The sequence below is a fragment of the Schistocerca serialis genome, chromosome 9 (assembly GCF_023864345.2).
Source record: "Schistocerca serialis cubense isolate TAMUIC-IGC-003099 chromosome 9, iqSchSeri2.2, whole genome shotgun sequence".
Taxonomy (NCBI): Eukaryota; Metazoa; Arthropoda; class Insecta; order Orthoptera; family Acrididae; genus Schistocerca; species Schistocerca serialis.
In genome coordinates, this window is record NC_064646.1 from 421269976 (window position 1) to 421293527 (window position 23552).

At 46.4% G+C, this 23552-nt stretch overlaps 1 protein-coding gene across 1 annotated transcript in view; it reads left to right on the top strand.

The window, feature by feature from the left end:
* The window catches only part of LOC126419668 (protein AF-9-like), a 176857-nt gene extending 154507 nt beyond the window's left edge, over positions 1-22350 (top strand). The window contains exons 5-9 of the mRNA XM_050086855.1: positions 14811-14938; positions 18275-18364; positions 19375-19494; positions 20420-20545; positions 22129-22350. Of these exons, the coding sequence (XP_049942812.1) occupies positions 14811-14938; positions 18275-18364; positions 19375-19494; positions 20420-20545; positions 22129-22350 (686 nt within the window). The remainder of the gene's footprint in view (positions 1-14810; positions 14939-18274; positions 18365-19374; positions 19495-20419; positions 20546-22128) is intronic.
* Positions 22351-23552: the final 1202 nt, after the last annotated feature.

The following is a 23552-nucleotide window of genomic DNA, read 5'->3' on the forward strand; positions in this document are numbered from 1 at the left end:
CAAGAAATACACAAGTCTTCACCCTGTGTCCATGACATCTAGTTACACCTTGGTTACATCTTCACCCCTTCCTTTCACTTCCTTACCCCATTTCTTACCCCCATCACGGACCCCTCTCCTCCCCCCCCCCCCCCCTCGCCAGTGGGTCCCACACCTTCTCCTCTGGGCACTGCTCCCCCTCCCCAGCCGGAGAAGTGTCCCACTCCTGCGGCGTCTGCCGGTCAAGTTCGCCTCTCCCGGGATGCCCCTTCCCAGCACCTTCCAGGCCAAAGGTCTGCTGCCTCGCGACGACCGCGATAGCCGCGGTCTGTCGGCCCCCAGGTCGCTCGGTCTCTTTCTGTTCCTGATGTTGCTCCAGCTGGCTCCTTTATGCCACACAGCCGTCCTCGATCTCAGCCTGAAAAGAAGAAGAAACATAAGTCCCGGGACAAAGAGCATCTGGTGTCACCGGAGGTCCCTTCCCCGACTTCACAACCGGATTCTGACCTGTCTTTCATGGATGTCGCCCCCTCCTTGTCGGTGACGGGTGGGGACCCGGCGGTATGACTGGATTTAGCGTGTTCAGCCCTCCTTTAAACCATCGTTCTGTGGTTCTCCAATGGAACTGTAATGGATACTATCGTCACCTTCCGGAATTGAAATCCCTTCTTTCGTCCTACTCTGCAGCTTGTGTGGTTCTCCAGGAATCTCATTTTACTGATGCTCACTCACCGACCCTCCGTGGGTTCTGTGTTTTCTGTCGAAATCGGGTCGGACCCTTGCGGGCTTCTGGTGGCGTTTGTACGTTGGTCCGTACAGACATTGCTAGCACGTGGATTCCTCTCCAAACTACATTGGAAGCGGTTGCTGTTAGGGTCCACTCAGACTCTGCAGTCACAGTTTGCAATCTTTATCTCCCTCCTCACAGGACTCTTACACCTGCTGCCTTAACTACCCTTCTTCAGCAACTTCCTCCTCCCTTACTCCTCCTTGGGGATTTTAATGTTCATCATCCTTTGTGGGGCAGTGCCTTTCCATCTAGACGAGGTCTTCTTATAGACCAATTTATTGCAGACCACGACCTGTGCCGCCTTAATGATGGCTCCCCTACTCATTTCAGTGCCGGTCATGGGAACTTTTCTGCCACTGATCTTTCTCTTTCTTCTCCCTCTCTCCTCCCTTCATTACACTGGTCGCCACACGACGACCTTCGTAATAGTGACCATTTCCTGTTGACCATCTCGCTCCCTTCCCGCTCCCCGATGGACAGGTTCCTCGTTGGTCTTTCCAACGTGCCGATTGGCCTCTATACACTGCACAGGTCGGGTTTTCTCCCTATTTGTCGGGTTGTACTGATGACGTCCTACGTAACGAGTCTGACGCGATTGTTCGTGCTGCTAGCCTTGCTGTCCCGAGCTCATCTGGGCCATTTCGTCGCCGGCAAGTTCTATGGTGGAGTACGGCCATTGCCATTGCCATCCGTGATCGCCATCGAGCTTCGCAATCCATCCGTAGCCAGCCTTACTACCTTTAAACGCCTCCGCGCTAAAGCCCATTATTTAATCAAACAGAGCAAGTGGATATGTTAGGAACGATTCGTTTCTTCCCTTGGTCCTACTGTCCCTCTGTCACGGGTATGGGCTATACTTAGCTCTCTCCAAGGTTGCCTTCGGCAGTGCACCCTCCCAGGCCTCCACCTCCTAGATAGCATTTGTATGGACCCATCAGGTCTCGCAGAACATCTTGCGACCCATTTTGCAGTGGCATCAGCATCAGATTCCTATTCAGCTGCTTTCCTTCACCAAAAACAGCGGGCTGAAGCTTAAAACTTACGTTTCACCCCTTGTGAGTCAGAATCTTACAGCAAACCTTTTACTGAATGGGAATTTCTATCTGCTCTATCTTCTTCTCATGATACGGCCCCTGGCCCAGATTCCATTCATAACCAACTGTTACAACATGTCAGTGCTCCACAACGGCAACATCATCTTCGGGTGGCTCCAGGTTGACTTCCCTTCTCAGTGGAGGGATAGCATCGTGGTTCCTGTTCTTAAGCCTGGTAGGAACCCCCTATCTGTTAACAGCTATCGGCTAATTAGTTTGACCAATGTTGTTTGTAAGTTACTTGAACAGATGGTAGCCTGTCGGCTCAATTGGGCCCTCGAATCTCGGGATCTATTGTCCCTTACCAGTGTGGCTTTCGAGAGGGACGATCTCCAATCGATCATTTACTTCGCTTGGAATCCGCAGTTCGGCAGGCATTTTCCCAGCGCCGCCATTTGGTAGCAGTGTTTTTTGACCTTTGCAAGGCCTATGACACGGCCTGGCGCCATCACATCTTACTTACCCTTCATCAGTGGGGTCTTCGGGGCCCACTCCCGATTTTTATCCGCCAGTTCCTGATCCATCGGTCATTCAGAGTTAGAGTTAGTACTGCTTTCAGTTCTCCACAGACACAGGAGACGTGCATCCCACAGGGTTCTGTCTTGAGTGTCCTTCTTTTCCTCATTGCTATCGATGGACTTGTGGCCTCTGTCGGTCCCTTGGTCACCCCTGCCCTGTATGTGGATGATTTCTGCATTTGGGTTAGTTCCTCCTGGCTAGCATCTGCAGAACGGCAGCTCCATGGAGCTATACGGCGTGCCTCTGCATGGACCCTCTCACATGGGTTTCAATTCCTTTTCAAAATCGCGGGTAGTCCACTTCTATCGCCGTACTACGATCCACCCTGATCCAGAGCTGTATATCGGCACAACGATAGCCTGTGGTCCCACAGTTTCGTTTCCTGGGTCTTCTTTTCGACAACAAGCTCTTTTGTCTGCCCCATATCAGACACCTTAAGGTAGGATGTTTCCGTAAACTCAATGTCCTTCGCTTCCTTGCCCACTCCACTTGGGGTGTGGACCGTTCCCTTCTCCTATGTCTTTATCGTGCTCTAGTTCTGTCTCGCTTGGACTATGGTTGTCAAGTTTATGGTTCAGCTGCTCCTGCCACACTGCACGTGCTGGATCCAGTCCAACATCGTGGTATCCGTTTGGCCACTGGTGCCTTTCCTACTAGCCATCTTGATAGTCTCGTGGTTGAACCTGGGGTCTCCCCCCCCCCCCCCCCCTCCCCTTTCTGTTTGGCGGTCCCAGCTTCTGGTGTCTTATGCACTCGCTATCCGTTCCACTCATCCTTCCTATTCTATCCTGTTCCCAGACCATGGATGTCGCCCACCAGACTCCTGCCCACGGGCGGGTTTACCGGTTGGGCTCCGCCTTGCGTCTCTCTGCCGTGATTTTCAGCTTCCTTCTTTGTCCTGTCTTCCTCGCTCCCTCCCCTCCACCCCCGCTTCGTTAGTTCCTCGGCCTCGACTTTGGATGGATCTCCGCCGAGGTCCGAAAGGTTCTATCTCCCCTGTGGTGTTCTGTTCCTTTTTCCGCCAGATTTTATGGGAGTTTCGGGACGCTGTTGTTTTTTACACTGATGGCTCTAAATCTGCTGATCGTGTTGGGTATGCCTTCACGTCCTCTGTTGGAACGGAAAGTCATCTGCTGCCACCTGCATGTGAGGTGTTTACTGCGGAATTGATGGCAATTTCCCAGGCCCTTACCTTTATTAAACAGTCCCAACACAACCGCGTTTTGTTATGTACGGACTCAATGAGTGGCCTTCTTGCTATTAATCGGTGTTTTTCGCGCCATCCCTTGGTCTCTGCCATCCATGACCATCTCGCTGATATTCACTGTGCTGCTTGTTCTATTGACTTCCTTTGGGTCCCTGGCCATGTGGGTATCCCGGGTAATGAGCTCGCTGATCGTTTGGCTGGGGGAGCAGTCACTTACCCCCCGTTTTCTGTAACCCCTCCTGCAGCGGATTTACGGCTTCACATCAAATCCCACTTCGCACAGTCATGGGCCAATTCTTGGGAGGCTACTCCCCTCTCTAATACACTTCGTGCGATTAAGGTGACACCAGGCACGTTGTGTTCTTCCTTTAGTCTCTCCCAAAAGGACTCGACCACACTTTGTCGTCTCCGCATTGGCCATACCAGACTGACCCATGGTTTTCTTTTGCCTTCCGGTCAGTAGCCCACAATTCGGTTGAACGCCCCCTTTTGGCCCTGCGTGCTAAGTACAGACTCCCCCACACTTTACCTTCGATGTTGGCTGACGATTCCCGGATGGTCTCTCTGGTTCTCGGTTTCCTCCGGGAAAGTGGTTTTTATTCTCAGTTTTAAGGTTTTTAATCTCTCTGGTGTTGGAGCAGGGTGGTGCGTGTTTGGGTTTCTCCCACTGTAAGCCGTGTTCGGAGATTCCCGATTCACCTGCCCTTTTACGTTTTTAGCTTTTTCCCTTTTATTGTTCTGACTTTCCTGAGATGTCCCATTAGCGGAATGGCCCATATTTGAAACAAGGGACTGATGACCTTGCTGTTTGGTCCCTTAAACCTCAAACAACCAACCAACCAACCAACCAACAAACCGTAAATGTAGGAACTGAATCTCAGACAGATCAGTTTAACAGCATTCATAGAAACCAGTTCCGAAAATACGAAAGCCAAGGTTACCCATCACAAATAAAATTAGACATAATGTTGAAATGTATTACTCTTTCTCAAAACAAATTAGTGTTTTTCCTAAAAAAAGGTACGGAAAGTAGTTAAATGTGGAAACGTATTTGTGAAGTCACATTTGTTTTCTTTGTGACATGAGGCATATATTTTCATGTTAGACTTAGCTTCAATTACGTGACATCCAGTTATTACAGCGATGGGGAAAGGGTGGTTGTATTGGTAATAACGACGTAGGAAAATTATTAACGCTGCGTAAGAATGTTCATAAAGAATGTAATGTTCAGATTTTTACTACGCTAGCAAGTCTGTTCCTGAACTTAAAAAAAAAATGGTGCAGTCTAAATAAGACACAGCTCTCGTAGGCTCGACGTAATGTTTATATGACAATTATATATCCCTTCCAACATAGTTTTTTAAATATTTATAATAATTTTACTTCAATATTTCGAGAAATGTGGACAAATAAGACATTAGTGCTCAGACGATACTAATCCATCTGAAAACAAAAAAATGTCAAATTGTGATCTATTGTGCACTAATGTTGGCTGACATAGCCATTGCACATTCCTTATCATTCGACGTAATTTTCAACATATTTCTGCAGCACCACATTTCAAATGCTTATATTGTCTTCAGACATTTCCCTTATCAGACTAAAGCTTACATGTAATACTAGCAGACAATTCTTCACCAGAAATACACTGTCTGTGCTAGTCTGATCCTTATCGTTCTTGCTCAGTCATGTTCCTAAGCTAGCAGAATTCCCTAATTATCATTTTTGGTTCCCAAATTACATAAGTTTATCGCACATTCCACTTCTGCTTCCCAATCCTTTACTTTTTCTTTGGTTTACTACCATGACGTATTGTGTGGTCATGTATATTCAAATGGACAGGGGTTTTAAATCTTGTTCAGCTTCACTGGAAAGCGTAATATCCTCAGCGAAACTTACTGTTCACATTATTTCACCATAAAATAAGAAATTCATATGTATGAGAACACAAGACTTCATGCAAATAAATCGAAACTAAACCCGTTGGTGGCCAGTGAACATAGATGGGAAATGGGTGGTGTCACCGCCAGACACCAAACTTGCTAGGTGGTAGCCTTTAAATCGGCCGCTGTCCGTTAGTATACGTCGGACCCGCGTGCCGCCACTATCAGCGATTGCAGACCGAGCGCTGCCACACGGCAGGTCTAGAGACTTCCTAGCACTCGCCCCAGTTGTACAGCCGACTTTGCTAACAATGGTTCACTGCCTACTTACGTTCTCATTTGCCGAGACGATAGTTTAGCATAGCCTTCAGCTACGTCATTTGTTACGACCTAGCAAGGCGCACTATTCAGTTACTATTGATATTGTGAATCATGTACCGTCGAGAGCGACGTTCATCAGTAATGGATTAAAGTTAAGTATTCCACCAGCTACGTCCGTTTCTCTAAATTCTAATTTCCTTGTCCTGTTCCAGACCTCACGCCAGCCTGCGAGCTAAAACGCGTGCATTTCGGCCTTCTCTAGTAACACGGTGTTGGCTCTCCGGCCAACCAAAACAAAATTTCATCTTCGGAAACACCAGTCTCTTTAGTCCTAGCCAATGACAGCCCTTGATTCGAGTTCTGGAGCGAATGTCGCATAATTCCTTAGTACATATTCGCATATTGCTAACACCAGCCGATAAGACACTAGCGCGACTGCTTTTCCTTCCGTCGACTGTGGAGGAAGCTCGATTTTACAAGTTGATTAACGAATTTATCTAAAGAATAAAGCAATATTCGCCTGAAAATTACTCTTAAATATTTTCGGTAGATATCTTGAAATAGAGCACTCATTCTAGAACAACGAAAACATGCTCATTCATATTTCATCCAGACTAAAATTTTCATTTCAGTTTCGTTGTTTAAGTGGATTCAATTCCCATTGCACTTCTGCACAACCTTGTTGAAAAGACACTGGAAATTTTCATTGTGTACCTTTTCCAGCTTGTCACAGCAAGTTTGATCACATCAGGAGCACTGCAACGTTGATCTTTCACAGCACGTTTAATTTTCCGAAAAAGGCTATAGGTGAGAAATCTGGTGAATACTGTGGATGTTACAGAATCAGGGTCAGTTTTGATGCTAAAAACTGTTTCACGGGTGTGCGCAATGAGCCGGTGCGTTGTCATGACAGCTATTCCTCTGGAATGCACGTCCTGATCCGAAGTAAACGAGCAGAGACGTTGCCTAACTCGAAAATGGTACAGTCCGGTCACTGTTGCGTTGTTGGAGAGAATTTCACGATGGCTCAGTCCAGAAGTATAGGAAAAAGTACTAACGCTAGATTTCTCCAACCGGGGCTTATTCCAGCACTGACGTGCCGCCATTACATACAAAGTTCTCCTGTCGGTCTGACAGAGAACTTTCATTTTCAATTAAAATTAGTTTAAACAGATTCGGATCCTTATCGGATTTGACAGCTGGCTCAACATGATTATCATTCTTTTCCTGATATTTTCAGTCAATGTGGCAACAAACCCGGAAAAACCTATTTTATCTCGTGAGACTTAATCTAAAATGGACCTGCCAGCTTCCATATATACAAGCTTCCCTGCAGTTATTCTAGTAGTAATTCGTGTTACTAGCAACAGTAACAATTTCCTTGGCTTTTTCGCACATCTTCATCCGCCCGAGTAGACAATGTTAGACGCGTGGTTAATCTATGGATTCCCCCTTTCGTAAATGTTGCAAATCAACGGAACATTTGCTCCCAGGGATAATTGCCTTAGTCGTGCACAACTTGGAAGTCCTGGTAAACCTGATTGCACTTTTTCTTGTATACGCCAATATTTTATCACAGACGTTTGATTCGTGATGCTAGGTTTGACCGCTGTTACTTGTACGTTACTTCGACGGCAGCTGTGAACGCAATGGCAGAGTCGAAACGATTGCAAATTTCATGTTTAGCACAATCTAGCGGGTGAAAGATCAGCCCATTTCAAGAAGCGTCATACATGCAAAAACCGTAGATCTTATTGCAGTAAGGCAGTTATAGGATAGTTAGAGATTAAACATAAAGGTCCCAAAAACGACGCAAGCTATCGTATAGTACTAGAGTATGAATAAAACTGCAGTCTTCAAAATCAGGCACGATACGTCAAAACTGTTTTCAAATCAGTATGACGAGCTGCTTCATGAAGAGTAACTCTTGCTTCAGCCGAGGTGTTCGTAGGCTTCGAAAAAGTCATCCTGTAATAGCGTATGTTCTAAAAGTCAACTACCATCAAACATCGGCCCTAATGTGAGACTTCCAGAGCATTGTATGGGAGCGAATCATGAACAGTGGAAACTCCTGAAAGCCTTTGACATGTGGTACTAAACAATGATTTTGATGACTAGGTCTATTAAACAAAAACTTCACTATTCTCTGCAGAATCTACGGAGAAAAGGACATACGAAAAACGCTAAGATACGAAGGAGTAACTTGCATCGTAATAAGACCTGTGGAGGGTAAAAGCTGTGGGGAAACAAATTAGAATACAACCAACAAATACTTACGGAGGTAGTTTGGAAGTAAGACGAAGTGGGCTCAAGAGTTTTTGCGGTAGACACTAACCAGTCGATGTTTAAGTGGGGGGGGGATGGGGGGATAGGAATGTGTCTATTGGATGAGGTGGCAGGGGACAGGGTTGTGCGGACGCGCAATAGCACTGTGACACGAAAGCAGAGAAGACTTGTTTCCCAATTACAGGGGAAATTACTTAGAATTCCATTTTTACTATATAATTAGCATCCATAAATCCCGCAGGAGTAGGTTTTTTATTTGCCAACTAAAACTGAACAATGTGCTTGATTACAGGCACCTAAGGCCTCTTGCTAATTTACTTCTTTCGGACAGAAGAAAACTACTAGATGCTGCTTCGCTTTCCCTATGATGTAAATAACTAATGGTTGAGCATGAGGATGTGATGGAAATGACACAGTGCGACCGTACAGCCCTCCTGGGACACCCATAGTACAACAGATTTGGTGCTTAGTAAAGCGTCAATAGAGTAGGATATTTATTAGGAAAGCCATTATTTCGCGAAGAGAGTTGTAACTACAGGCCACGTACACTCTTACGGGCATCACGTGAGTTCATATGACTATTGCAGAAATCAATAAACTGGATCCAGCTGAGCTGCTAATGTAGGCTATAGAATATTGGACTTCAAAGACTAGATTTAAACTGGTACGACAGTGCAGTACCCCCCCCCCAGGGGGTCCACAACTCTTTTGTGGACACGTGCGTAGCGAGCACGGGACCCCGAGCTAATGTGGCCCTCCTTCCTTTACGGGCTGCATACCTTCCCTTTCCGCATCCCTCCTCGTCCCCCATCTTCGCCCACCCCCCCCTCACCTCTGTCTCTTTCCTTCCATTTCTCCCCCTCTGGGAGTATGGTTTGTGCCTACGTCCGGAGACGGACGCTCGAAACTGTTCCAAATTCCTTGCTTTTACACTTGCAAGTCCTCGTCCTTCCTCTGTCCTTCTCTTTTCCTTCCCTCTTCTCCTTGCCCTTTTCTCCGCTGCGGCGTTTGAGACCCCCTTTTCTTTCCTTTCCCTTTCTCTTTCTTCCTCCCTGTGCGTGTCTGAAGGCCGACCCACGCACTTCCATGCGTAGCCGGTGACGGGGTAACGCGTAATTCCCCGCCCCGGGTAGACAGGTAGGACACGTACGTACCCCCTGGTAACGGCCAGGCCCAGGGAGGGGTGATTACCCGAGCTGATACCTTCCGAAAGTGCCGATTGGTCCCTCCGTCCGTTTGTCGGGAGGTGTGACCTGAGGTGTGAACAATCACCTAAGGCGGGTGTGCCCTCGGTGAGGGCCCCCACAAGGGAGGAGCGCGCCATCGGAGACGCCGGTAATCATGGGGGATTCTTCCGCAATGGTTTCCTCACCTTCCACTATGTCTGCTCACAAACGTAAGTTCACTGAGTCTCAGCCACAGCCGGTTCTTCCGTCGTTGCCACAGTTCCTTGTTGTTTCTCGGTCTGACGAAGGTCACGACTTTTCCACGGTCAACCCTTTCATTATTCAGAAAGGTGTCGACGCAATTGAGGTTCCTGTAAAGTCTTGTTTCAGATTACGGAATGGTACCCTGTTGTTAGAAACACACAGTGCCCTCCAGGCTCAAAAATTGCTGCGTACTTCTCTGCTCCACACCTTCCCTGTTCGGGTGGAACCGCACCGTACCTTAAATTCCTCGCGTGGAGTCGTTTATACACGCTCCCTCGATGGATTGTCTGACGAAGAAATTCAGCACTACCTGGCTGACCAGGGCGTCACCGCTGTTCATCGGGTTATGAAAAGGGTTGACTCGAACATCATTCCAACCCGCACTGTCTTCTTGACATTTGACAAAGTTCAACTCCCATCAAAAATCAAAGCAGGCTATGAGATAATTTCCGTTCGCCCTTACGTCCCAAACCCTACGCGTTGCTATCGATGTCAGCGGTTCAATCACACCAGCCAGTCCTGTTCCAATCCGGCCAAATGTGTTACGTGTGGCAAGGATGCCCATGAGGGTGCTTGTCCACCTCCATCCCCTCACTGCATCAACTGTATGGGTGACCACGCTGCTTCCTCTCGAGATTGCCCCGTTTTTAAGGATGAAAAGCTCATCCAGGAAATAAGAGTGAAGGAAAAGGTGTCGACCTTTGCTGCTCGAAAGTTACTCGCCAGTCGACAGCCCACCGTGGCTCAGAAAGGAAAACACAGCACTGTCGTTGCTTCTCCTCGGCCAACAAAGGAGGCGGCCACGCAGACTTGCGACCTCACATTTAGTACCACGGTCGTCAGATCGGCCAGCGCAAAGATCGCCCGTTCAACCTCACCACTTTCGCCTGCCCACTCTATGGCTCACCCCTCGTCGGGTTCTGCTAAATCTCGAGCCCAAAAGTCAGACGCAAAGTCTTCGAAAAAAGAGCATTCTCGTGAAGAGTTTTTACGTACCGCAACTTCACAACCATCGGTTCCTCCTTCATCTAAACATCATACCTCCAAGAAGGCTACGAAGAAACACAGTTCCTCTCCTTCTCCGCCAAGGTGTGTCCCAACTACAGCACCACCTGGCGGAAATCGCCCTCGGCCATCTTCTGTGTCGCCGAGGCGCACTGCTGGTGGCCGGTCAACTGGCCGATCGTTGGTGGCAGGAGCTGCTCCTGACCAACCTATGGATCAGGATCTTCTGCCTTCGACTGAATGCCATTCCATGCCGTCGGTCGCAAGCTCTGAGCAGTCGTTGAGTTGACAGCACCCTTGGTCACGTTTCTCCATTTTCTGTTCACCCTATGTCCATTATCCACTGGAATATCCGCGGCATTCGCGCCAATCGGGATGAATTGTCGATCCTCTTACGATCCTACTCGCCGGTCATCTTCTGTCTTCAGGAAACAAAGCTGCGTCCCCATGACCGCTTTGTTCTCCCTCATTTTCAGTCCATCCGATATGACCTCCCCTCTGTTGAAGGCACTCCAGCCCATGGAGGACTCATGATTCTGCTCCATGATACTCTCCATTATCACCCAATCCCCTTAAACACTTCCTTCCAAGCTGTCGCCGTCCGTCTTTCCCTTTCTGGATACATGTTCTCTCTATGTACGGTATACATTCCATCGTCTACACCAATGGCACGAGCTGATCTCCTTCATCTTCTTGATCAGCTTCCACCCCCCTATTTGCTGGTTGGGGACTTCAATGCCCACCACCCGCTTTGGGGATCTCCACATCCTTGTCCACGTGGCTCACTATTGCTAGACGTCTTCCACCAAGCGGATCTAGTCTGCCTCAACACTGGGGTCCCCACATTTTTGTCTGCCTCCACGGCAAATTTATCTCATTTGGACCTTGCGGTCGGTACTGTTCCGCTAGCTCGGCGCTTCGAATGGTTCGCCCTTGATGATACACACTCGAGTGACCACTTTCCATGTGTTCTTCGACTGCAGCCTCAACTGCCATATATGCGCTCGCGACGCTGGAAGTTTGCCCAAGCCGATTGGACACTTTTTTCGTCTCTAGCGACATTCGATGACCGTAGCTTTCCCAGCGTCGACGATGAGGTCACACATTTTACCGACGTTATTCTCACAGCTGCGGAACGTTCAATACCACGCACCTCCGAATTGCCCCGGCGCCCCCCAGTTCCTTGGTGGAACGAGGCATGCCGGGACGCAATACGTGAGCGGCGACGTGCTCTTCGCATTTTCCGTCACCATCCAACTTTGGCCAACTGTATCCGATATAAGCAGCTCCGTGCGCGATGCCGTCGCGTCATCCGCGATAGCAAGAAGGCAAGCTGGCAATTCTTTATTAGCTCATTTAACACCTTCACTCCCTCCTCGGAAGTTTGGAGTCGGCTTCGACGGTTCTCAGGCTCGCCTAGTTTCTCCCCGGTCTCTGGGCTCACTGTCGCGCATGATACCTTAGTGGACCCCGTCGCAATATCTAACTCATTGGGTCAGCACTTTGCTGAGATTTCGAGCTCTTCAAATTACCCGCCAGCGTTTCTCCCGAAGAAACGTGCAGCGGAAGTGCGACATCTTGCTTTCTCCTCTCAAAATCGCGGAAGCTACAATACTGTTTTCTCCATGCGCGAACTCCAACATGCACTCTCTTCTTCTCGCTCCTCCGCCCCAGGACCGGATGGTATCCATGTCCAAATGTTGCTGAATTTATCAACCCATAGCCTGCGCTACCTCCTTCGCCTTTATAATCGAATTTGGACCGACAGTACCTTTCCCAGGCGATGGCGGGAAGCTATTGTCGTTCCCGTTCCGAAACCTGGAAAGGACAAACATCTCCCCTCTAGCTATCGCCCCATTTCTCTCACGAGTAGTGTCTAAGGTTTTGGAGCGTATGGTGAATTACCGTTTAGCTTGGTGGCTGGAATCCCGCAGTCTTTTAACACCAGCCCAATGCGGATTCCGACAACATCGTTCTGCCGTTGACCATCTTGTTGCTCTCTCCACTTATATCATGAACAATTTCCTCCGGAAACGCCAAACGGTAGCAATGTTTTTTGATCTGGAGAGAGCATACGATACCTGTTGGAGGACAGGCATCCTCCGCACACTGTTCTCTTGGGGCTTTCGAGGCCGGCTACCCCTTTTTCTTCGCGAATTTATGGCAGAGCGCACATTTAGGGTGCGGGTGAACACTACTCTATCCCAAGAAAACGGGGTACCCCAGGGCTCCGTGCTGAGTGTTGTACTGTTTGCCATCGCCATTAATCCAATTATGGATTGTCTCCTTCCTGATGTCTCGGGCTCCCTCTTTGTGGACGATTTTGCGATCTACTACAGCTCTCAACGGACCAGCCTTCTTGAAAGACGTCTTCAAGGATGTCTCGATCGCCTCCACTCGTGGAGCATCGAAACCGGCTTCCGTTTCTCACCCAGTAAGACCGTTTGTGTTAATTTTTGGCGACGTAAGGAGTTTCTTCCGCCCTCCTTACATCTGGGTCCTGTCAACCTTCCGTTTTCCGACGTCGCTAAATTCTTGGGTCTTATGTTTGACAGAAAACTGTGCTGGTCCTCCCACGTTTCCTATCTTTCGGCTCGCTGTCTGCGTTCCCTTAACACCCTCCGTGTCCTGAATGGCACCTCTTGGGGAGCGGACCGAGTGGTCCTTCTCCGCCTCTATCGCGCCTTAGTGCGCTCGAAATTGGATTATGGAAGCATAGTCTACTCCTCTGCTCGGCCGTCTATTCTTCGGCGTCTCGACTCTATCCACCACCGTGGATTACGTTTAGTGTCTGGAGCTTTTTACACCAGCCCTGTGGAAAGCCTTTATGCTGAGACTGCTGAACCTCCGCTATCCAATCGGCGGGCAGTCCTTCTGAGTCGTTATGCTAGCCATCTGTCTTCCATGCCTGCTAATCCAGCCCATGACCTTTTCTTCGACGCCTCCCTTGATGTCGGGTATGCAGGCCGCTCCTCCTCCCTACTACCCCCGGGAGTCCGCTTCCGTCAACTGCTCCATTCTCTTTCCTTCCGCTTTCCTAAAACCTCCTTGACAACTTGGGGTACAGCACCGCCTTGGCTCCGTCCCCGGATCGACTTGCTCAGGGACCTATGTCGATTTCCCAAGGATGGTACCCCTACACTTGTTTACCGTCGGGCATTTGCTGCTCTATGTGCACAAATGACGGAAACCACATTTATTTACACCGATGGCTCGAAAACATCGTTAGGTGTAGGGAGTGCCTATATTGTTGGCGACACCCCAAATCACTTTCGGCTTCCCGACCAGTGTTCGGTTTATACTGCGGAGCTTTACGCTATTCTCCAGGCTGTCCACTACATCCGCCGTCATCAGCGGATACAGTACGTAATCTGCTCGGATTCTCTCAGCTCTCTCCTAAGTCTCCAAGCTCTTTACCCTGTGCACCCTCTGGTCCACCGGATTCAGGACTGTCTGCGCTTGGTCCACCTGGGGGGCGTCTCGGTGGCGTTCCTCTGGCTCCCAGGACACGCTGGTATCTGTGGAAATGAGGCGGCCGATATAGCGGCCAAGGCTGCAGTCTCTCTTCCTCGGCCAGCTATTCAGTCTCTTCCGTTTACCGATCTACGGAGCGGTTTATGTCGCCAAGTTGCTCATTTATGGCATGCGCATTGGTCAACACTTCCCCATAATAAATTGCGGGAAGTGAAAGCCCTTCCTTGCGCATGGACCTCTTCCTCCCGAACGTGTCATCGGGAGGAGGTAATTTTAGCTAGACTCCGGATAGGGCACTGTCTTTTTAGTCATCGACATCTTTTAAGCGGTGATCCTCCCCCACTCTGTCCCCACTGCTCTCAGCCGTGGACGGTCAGACACCTTTTAATTGAATGCCCCTATTTTAATCCGTTACGCTCCCGTATACAGCTATCGCCTGATCTATCGTCGATTTTAGCAGATGACACGCGCTCAGCTGACCGCGTTCTACAGTTTATTACTGACAGTGAAATGACGTCAGTCATTTGAAGCCTTATTTTTGGGGACAACTAACCCCTTTCTATAGTGGATTTTTAAGCATTCCTTCTGCCTTTAGTTTCTCAAATTTTATGACTTTGTTCCCATTGCTGCTGATTTTAAATTTCGTTTTCCTGTTTTCTACGTCACGGGCTGGGCGCTAATGACCATAGAAGTTTTGCGCCCTAAAACCATAAACAAAAAAAAAAAAAAGTGCAGTACCAACATAGCATGTTTATCGTATTGCTGCAAATGTGAGCTCATTAATTTCCTATAGCGCCACCTGAGGCTAGTCGTTTGTTCCAGTGCTTCCACCGGAACCCCTCGGGTTGTCTTTCCGTGAACCGATTGCGACGCTCCTGCACATGATAGGGTCGGCGGTACGCATGGCTGCGATGTTTCTGCGTCTCCATATTCCGGAAAATGAGGAACTGGTAAGAGGAAAAATATTTTACTCTATAAATGTAAGAATATTTTTTCGCACTCTGTGTAACTTATGTTCTTTCCACCGCTTCCTATCATGTGCTCATTCTTTTCAGCAATTCAGTGTTTTTAGTGTTCAGTTATTTTTTAGAGGTGGTCGTGAAACAAGAGTAAGAAGACAACTGTTCTACTTCCATTGTAGTACCGCCCTCTAAATGAAAAACGATAAACAGGAAAGTCGCTCGACCGTAAGGACAGGGTACGTTAAGACTACTACATACATATCAAATATCACCTTCTTAATAATTTTCTCCCAAACATTCTCGTTGAATGTCTGGAGATGTTACCATTGAGGTACCCTGAGCGGCTGTGTGTGTGAAGATTTCACCGAGCCCTAGTGGATTTACAGTTCTACCGAATTTCTTTGCAGATTTCATTTTTGCTTATCTATAATTGCAGTATTTTTGCTAGTATTGGTATTGCTTACTTTCGTATCTTTCCATATAAATACTAGTCGGAATACTTCTGAATGGCGCCACGTTAGCAACATCGACCAGAATGATGGAACAACGCAATCAGTTTCTCGTTTCTCCAGATACTCATGTTGATTGTCTTGCATGCAATCTGCAAGAGTCAATTCCCCTATGAATGTGTACAATGGAATACGCAAAGTAACAAGCGAATTCTTCAATTTTCCCGCTGAAGGCCAGATGACGTTTAGAAATGTCAATTCTCTTCGATGAGTCATTCAGTGGCTCTAAATAACAATCTGTGTCGCAGGGTTCATAATTTGCCATGACTTACGTAACGTTTCTATAGACTGCTAGCACAATCAACATAGAATTCTTCCACGCTTGTCGATGAACATAGTGTTGCTCGTGTGGGATCGGTCTAATAGAAGTTCATGTTTTCGATTGGAATTGTAGATATGGCGTCTTTAACTAGACGGTTGTCAGAACGCAATGTGCAGTCAGGTAAGTAAAAACAACTGAATGTTTCCGTAAGCCTTCATTGGAGGCAGATGCGATGCAATAGTCTGAATGTTGTCAAATCAGTTTTGTATTCATTTATGCAAAAGTTATTTTACGAACCATCGTTGAAACAGCCTTGTAACATAATCAGTATTTGTCTTTTGCACGTAAGACAAAGAACTTTGTCATAAAATAGTCAACATGGTGGTGGAAGGAATTTGCGTTACATAGGTTCCCGTGTAAAACAGCAGACAATTGCAGAACATGTACTCGCCGGTCTGCTCTGCACTAGGTCCTGTTCAAGAAAATTAAATGTTATAAAATTTATATTTTCGTGAAGGTGGATTTTAACTTGCCATGATCATAGGAACAAGCATGTTTTAAAATGAATACAATGATACGCGTTGAGAGCATATTTTCATTGGACAAATGTTGCATAGCTTCAGTATTTGGATTTGCAATGTGAAATTTTGTTACCTCTCTCAGGACGGGTTTACAATGATCAGCCAAAAACATTGACAAAGTATTCAATAGCGTTGTTCAATTTTTCAGAGTAAAAAGGAATTGTGCGTGTGAGACATTCTAGAATGTCCTAGACAGGATTGCCAGAATATGTGGCACCAGATGTCTGCACACAGATCAAGCAGTTCCCGCAAATTACGGGATGGTGTTCCACGGACATGCAGCTCAGCTGGTGTCCCATGTGTGTTTGCTGACTAAAATGTCAATGTGAGTAGACCATAATACCCCTGAAACCATTGTAGCAAGATTCTAAGCCGACGGGGGCAGTTTTCCTGCTAGATGGCATCTCTGTAAGGGGAGACTTCCTGCACGAAGCGATGCACGTGACCGGCAATAATATTCACTTAGTTGGCTGCCGTCTTAGACTACCACCGCAGATCCCATGAAAGCCCAGTCCAATGCACCCCATAGCATAGGTAATTCTGCTCCAACTGGCCCGCATGTGTAGCGCGGTGCGTGTTTCTTGCAGCCTGGATGAACGCGTGTAAGAACCCGCCCATCGGCCTGGCGTATTAAGAAAAGCGACTCACTAGACTGGCGACACGATGCTATTGATCCATAGTGAAAACTTAGTGATGTTGTGCCTGCTGCAATCATAACTGACGATGTCGTTGGGTCAACACAGGAACTCGTAGGGGTCGTGTGATACGGAGTTCAATGTTAAACAATGGCTTCCGAACGGTTTGCTCCGAAACACACTGCACCAGCATTGCACTATCTTCACGTCTTACAAACATCGCTGCCTATATTAGATTACACAAGGGGCCTCCTCCGACCTTGGCGTTTTGTGAGACGTGTCGTCCAATATCATGAAGTCTACTTATTTCACCATCCTTCGACTTCCCGTAGGTGCTGACGACACTTGCACGTTGTCTCCTGCAAACATTGTTTCCTTACTGCGCCACGTGCCCGCAACCCCATCATGGAGCAGTCAACCTTGGGGTGGGCAATGGCAGTAGTTGTTGATTTATCAGTGTAGCCGTTAATCAGTCGCAACTATTGTGAAAGATCGGGTAAAATCTCTTGTTGCAACTGGTGGACTGCTTTGAATTCACTAACTAAATGAGATTACTCAAACCCCTACACAGAGTGAAAACATTAATGCAGCTGACACGATTGCAAAGACTTGTTACAGCTGGCTGTGTAAAAAAAACTACAGACTGGCGAATGAGTCGTTAAAAACAGTCGGTTGTCTTGGCGATAGTCCTCCCACTACGCCGCCAGACGTCTTCCACGTAACGCTGTTGAGTGTCGCGCTATGTTTGCTGTTTCCTAAAACACTACAGTCGCCGCCTCTACACGGGGCTAGCTGCAACACCCCTTGGCCTTTCCGGTGTCAGCTGTTTTGGTGCCACCTAATTGGGTAAGCACTACTGTGGCGTGGTTACAAAGGCTCGGATTTTTGGATAGCCGACGTTCACTGGGATGTACCGGCCCGTTTGATGTACCGTGGGCTATCTACCATTGAAAACTCCCATCGTCGTCTTAATCGTTTGGCGGAATATAAGCATCTTAAGACTGAAAGCCACTTGTTCAATTGCCGCACTTTTTGCGGAAGTCTGATAGTCATGAACTGCAAATTTTCTCTGATAAAGGACTTGCTCGCAACATAAGGGTCGCTCCTATCTTACTGCCTATTGCGATGTTTATTCTTTTGAAGTTCCTACCGAGCAGATATCGACGTTCAGGGATGCTGCTAGAGGTATAAAAATGATCATGGGTCCGTAAATCGCTATTTGTGACTTTAATTTCCAGGAAGTGAATAGTCGCGACGTCCCCTAAGCTAGATGTTCTGCGCATAAGCAGTACCACATGCTTGACATGGCAGCTTAAAACATATCCCGTTGTCCACAGATGGGCCAGCTGATGAGTTACCGACGCGAACTGGAGGAGCTTCGAATGGTTCCGGGCAGGCCCCCTCGCGCCAAGTCTCCTGAGGTGCAGGTGAGTCTCCATATTTAGACTTATTTAACTGAACTAACATCCTGTTTGTTGCGCAAATGTGTTTAGAATATTATTAATCTAACAGAAGTTGCATCAAACGGGTAACAGATACTGATTGTAAAAACGGATCTCGTATGAATGCTGCTTCAGCATAATGAATTTCTCAAGCCTTTCGAGAAAGTCTTCCTACAGTGAACTTCACTCTACGGTGAATGGTACTGTATTTTCTTCAGAGAGTTCCGTACAGGTTGAAACTGTGCTGGATAGGGATTCCAACCTGGAACCTCTGCTTAACTTAGGCGATTGCACCGACAGCTACCTAAGCTCGATCTGCCCTCGCATGTCTGCTTACGCCAAAAGTGGCAAAAGTAAGACTGAAGTAAAGTTGTAAGGGTGGGTCGTGACTCGTGCTCACCTATCGGTAGAGCAATCGGCAGCGAATGGCAACGGTTATGTCTTGGAGTTCCGATCCGGTAGTGTGTTTTAATCTGCTAAGAAATTTAGTGATGCTGTTGAAAGCAACACCAGATGAACAGCCATTGAACAGTGGCCTTGGCGCAAACGGCAGAACAGACTGCTCCTATCCACCCCCCCCCCCCAAAAAAAAATCACGCGCACATAAACAAATATATATATACATAATTTCAGATTTTCTGAATGTGACGAAAACATTTAAAAAACTCAGAAACTGCTTATAAATCAAAGATCACGAGAAAAGCATTTATTTCGATAACAAGTCGTACCTTCGGATATGTGCTCTAAAAGGTCACGGAATCCACTCCGTCCGAATTTGTAGAGCATAAGATCCGAAAATGATAATGTAATCGAGCGTAATAGTAACTGTCATTGAAATGTTTTATTAGGATCCTCTCTCTTTGACGTTAATCTTTTGAGTTAAACAGCAGACTGTTCCTTCACTCTGACAAGACATCAGTAACATACAGAAAGCGTTTGCACAAATAAGTGTGATAATTCAGACTTTCATGGAGTGTCGTTCACTTTTGTTTCAGAGATCCACTACACTGGCTGGATCAAACTCTTCCGCTATACCACAGCCCAGAACTGCCACACCATCAGAGTCCTCTTCAACGAGCTCTAGCTCAGGAAGTACAGCACCTATCACGGAAGAGGTAAGTACGCCTCACCCGGCAGAGCAAGGAAGTAGAGGTTCCTAAAGAGGGACTTAGTCTCATACTAGCTCAATAATTGACAATTATATCCACGAGAAAACAAATCCTCTTGAGCCCCACATGTTTCGGTCATATACTGGAAGTTTACCCTCCATTTTACTGTCAAACAATAAGTATTAAACGAGAAAATATGAAATTTAGAATTGCCATCACATTCACAGCTTCTTCGATGGGACAGCTAGTTTCATCTGTAATAGGAATTTAAGGATTAAACATTCTGTTGAGCAAACGTCCAGGCCTAAACATCTGGTAATGGGACTATGTTGCAGCAGTGTGATTTTAAAGTATGTTGTTCAGTTCTAATTATTGAAGGCTATAGTTGAATTTCATTTACTGTAACATTTACGTACTACTCGTAACAATAAAAATCTCATACGAAGACGTGAAGAGAGAACTCGATTTAACTTCAGGTAGAGTCCTCAACACTGAACGATGAGACGTTGGCAAAAGAAAAATTGCCTAAAGATACATAGATGTATGTTTAAAATTCCTATGCGCTCCGTCGAGGCCATTGAATAATAGCCTCCAGCTGTGAAGCGTAAGTTGACAAATAAAGTGAAGACGCCTTTCATAATTGGTAACTAATCAAATATTTGTATATTTGAAAGAAGTAATAGGCCGAGATATTTTTTCACCGTTGACAATCGGGAAAGAATTTTCTCAAAGCGTGTCTGACGTCAAAGCTGGACATGGCTTGATACTTTAAATATATCTGAATATCTCTCGTTGCCCGCAAAGAAAGGCGAATGTTGAAAGCACAGACAAGTAGTAAGTGAACAATTGATGTACTTCAAATTGTAACTATATCACACTAAATGTAGGACAATTAATGGTGAAAATATTTAACATACAATTTTGTATACAGATGGCTCAACGATACTTCAGCCCGCCTCACTTCAGTACAGTTTCGACAAAGAGAGAGAAAGGAAAGGGCGACGGAGAGGAGGAAAAACATCTAAAGGACGACGAACGGAAAGACAGTGAAACACAGGTAATATTAGGCTACTAGTTGCAACCATTATGCTATAAAGTACCATAACCAACTCGGTGAAGCTATCATTTTCCGCATCGTAGTGATGGTTACCATCGTATTTAAACATAATACGTAAATATTCCTTTAGATCTAGTTGTTAGTTCTCATCACGGCATACAGTATTTGACAGAACTATACACTGAAACAGCTATCCAGTCTTGACCATCTAGAAATCAAGTAATCGTAAACAAGCTCAGCGAGTTACTTAAGTAATTTGTGACAGGTTAAAACCAAATAGTAGTGATTAAAGAAAGATGTGAGGTCTAAGCCTATAAAGCTATTAGGTTTGGTTTTGGGTGAAATATGAAACGTACAAACTGATCCATTTACGCCATTTGTTGGCTACCACGTCCATACAGAGCAAATAAGATACGCGTGGTTTTCGGTGCTGCAACATGTCATTCACAGAAATATTTAGATTCGAAAATGTCCATTTTACATTTCGAAGCAGTAAGCTTTATTTTGCCACGTACTTTGTCTCGTATGGAGAGTGTTTCCTAGAGATTTGTGGGGATCTTAATGTAGGATTTCTCTATCGTAGTGGAATTCTGTAGCAAAAATTTCTGCATCTCAAATATCAGCATTCGTTCTGAACGCATCAGGAAACGGACCTCATGTACTGAAATGTAATAATACTGTACCAACAGCCCTTGTTTTGGTATTATTAAGAAACCAATATAGACATTCCATATATCTTCAGGTATTTCACATGAATGACACAAACTACCACTCATGCCTGTCTAAGACAAGGCACCAATATTAGTATGTTGCTCCGCAGAGACGAGCATAATGAGAATGTATGCTTTCACTTCTCACCCTGAACAGCACACGTGATCAAAGTTCGGATATCTACGAAACCAGATACGAGTATTGGTGCCTTACCTTACAGATACAGGAGTGGTACATTTTCACACGAGAGCCTGAAAATGTTTGGAACGTCTAAATTGGTTGCTTGACAAAACACCAAAACGACGGTTGTTAGTACAGTAAAATTAAATTTCATAGCCAGCTGCTGTCCCGCGTTCCGGAGCCAAAGATGCAGTTGAATATCTCGCTCACGGAGAATTTTTCACAGGAAGACGAGGGTCGGAAGAGAAATTAGCGGCTAAAACGTTTCGAATTACCTTATTAGTCTGTCTACCCTAAGAATTACCGTCAGCTCCATACTCCATACCGATTGTAGGGACTGAAATAGAACACTTCTGCTCCCGCTGCTAGAGCTCTGTTTCTTCCTACTAAGACTTTGCAAATTCGTTTCTGACAAGTACTAAAAAAAAGCATGGCTGTAATAGAGTACGCGATCATAAGAAAGCGTAGTCGGTGCAGATCTATTTAGCAGTGTTAAAGGGTAACCATCTCCTTCTTTCTACCGACTGGGCAACTACCTTTCCTGCATGTACACACAAATATACTACATGAAATTTTAATCTTCGAACTGAAGTTTAAAAAAATACGCGCTCAGCAGTTCCGGCAGTTCATCAAAATGTCGGCATGTAGTAATGTGTACTACCGCAGAGACTGACGGCTGGTAATTGTTATAGCAGGATGACCCTCAGCGGCAGGCGACGACGGCAGAGAAAGCGGAGGGGGAAGTCCTAAGCGTCGGTCAGCCGTCTACGTCATCGTCATCAGCACCTTCAGAATCGTCATTGGCTAATGACGAAGGTGGTCTTCAGCCAGAGGCTAGCGGCGCTCGGAGGCCGTCCACAAAATTCCCAAAACCTTCGCTGTTCATGAATTTATTGGGTGTAAAGATAGCCTGAATTATCAGCATCCTCGCTTACGCACTTATAACAATTCGGTAGCAAAGTCAATTCATTAAAACTTGTTTCGTTCAGTACCTTCCTACTTTTAATATCTTAAAATATATATTAGTCTTGAGCTTGGACTTCGGAGATAAGATGAGGCAAAATTAAGTGTTGTGTTGCATGTACCATACTTCCAATAAAGCGCTTTTTAAAAATGATTTGTGGATATCTCTGACAACTTCAACAATATGCAATACGTATACCTGACGTAAGTGGCAGTGGCCAAAATTTAAATAGTATGCCATATTTATGAAGAGCCTATCACATTGATGTGAAATTCATTTTTTATAATTCGACAAACTTGTTCCCATCATCTTAATCCTCAGATGCTTGAGAAATAAAAAGCTTAAATTAATACTTGAGAGCGAGCTACAGTATTTTCACTGAGTCTACTTGCTACCAACACGGATACGCAAAACAGTTACTTTCCATGATACGTCATTATCAAATAACACAGCTCAATCAAACTTGGGCCATACATAGAACTATATGTACAGTAAAAAACGTACACCCATAGAAATGAGCAGAGATGAGCAGAAATAACACGTTCAAAGGCTATAATCACCGAGGTCACCGCGGTGTATGATGGCGCCCTGGAAATGAACTTTAAAAAACGCCAGAGGATGGTTCTTCGCAGTGAGAGAGCAGCAAATGGCAATGTATCCTGTGCAACGTACTCCCGTGCTGGCCACAAGGAAGGTAAGGAGTTACTGGGGTACGGCTTTCCCTTCCTCCACCAACGTGGTTCACAATCTCCACAACCCCCCCCCCCCCCCCCCCCCCCCCAGGGGGTCCACAACTCCTTTGTGGATACATGCGTAGCGAGCACGGGACACCGAGCTAATGTGGCCCTCCTTCCATTCTGGGCTGCATACCTCCCTTTTCCGCATCCTTCCGTATCCCCCATCTTCGCCCCTCCCCCTCACCTCTAGCTCTTTCCCCTCTGGGAGTATGGTTTGTGCCTATATCCGGAGACGGACGCTCGTAAATGTAACACATTCTGCGCCCTCTCTGCTTGCATGTCTTCATCCTTCCTTTGTCCTTCTCATTTCCTTACCTCTTCTCTTTACTCTTTTCTCTGCTGCGGCGTTTGAGACCTTTCCCTTTCTTTGTTTTTCCCTTTCTCTTCCCCCCCAGGGGGCCCACAACTCTTTTGT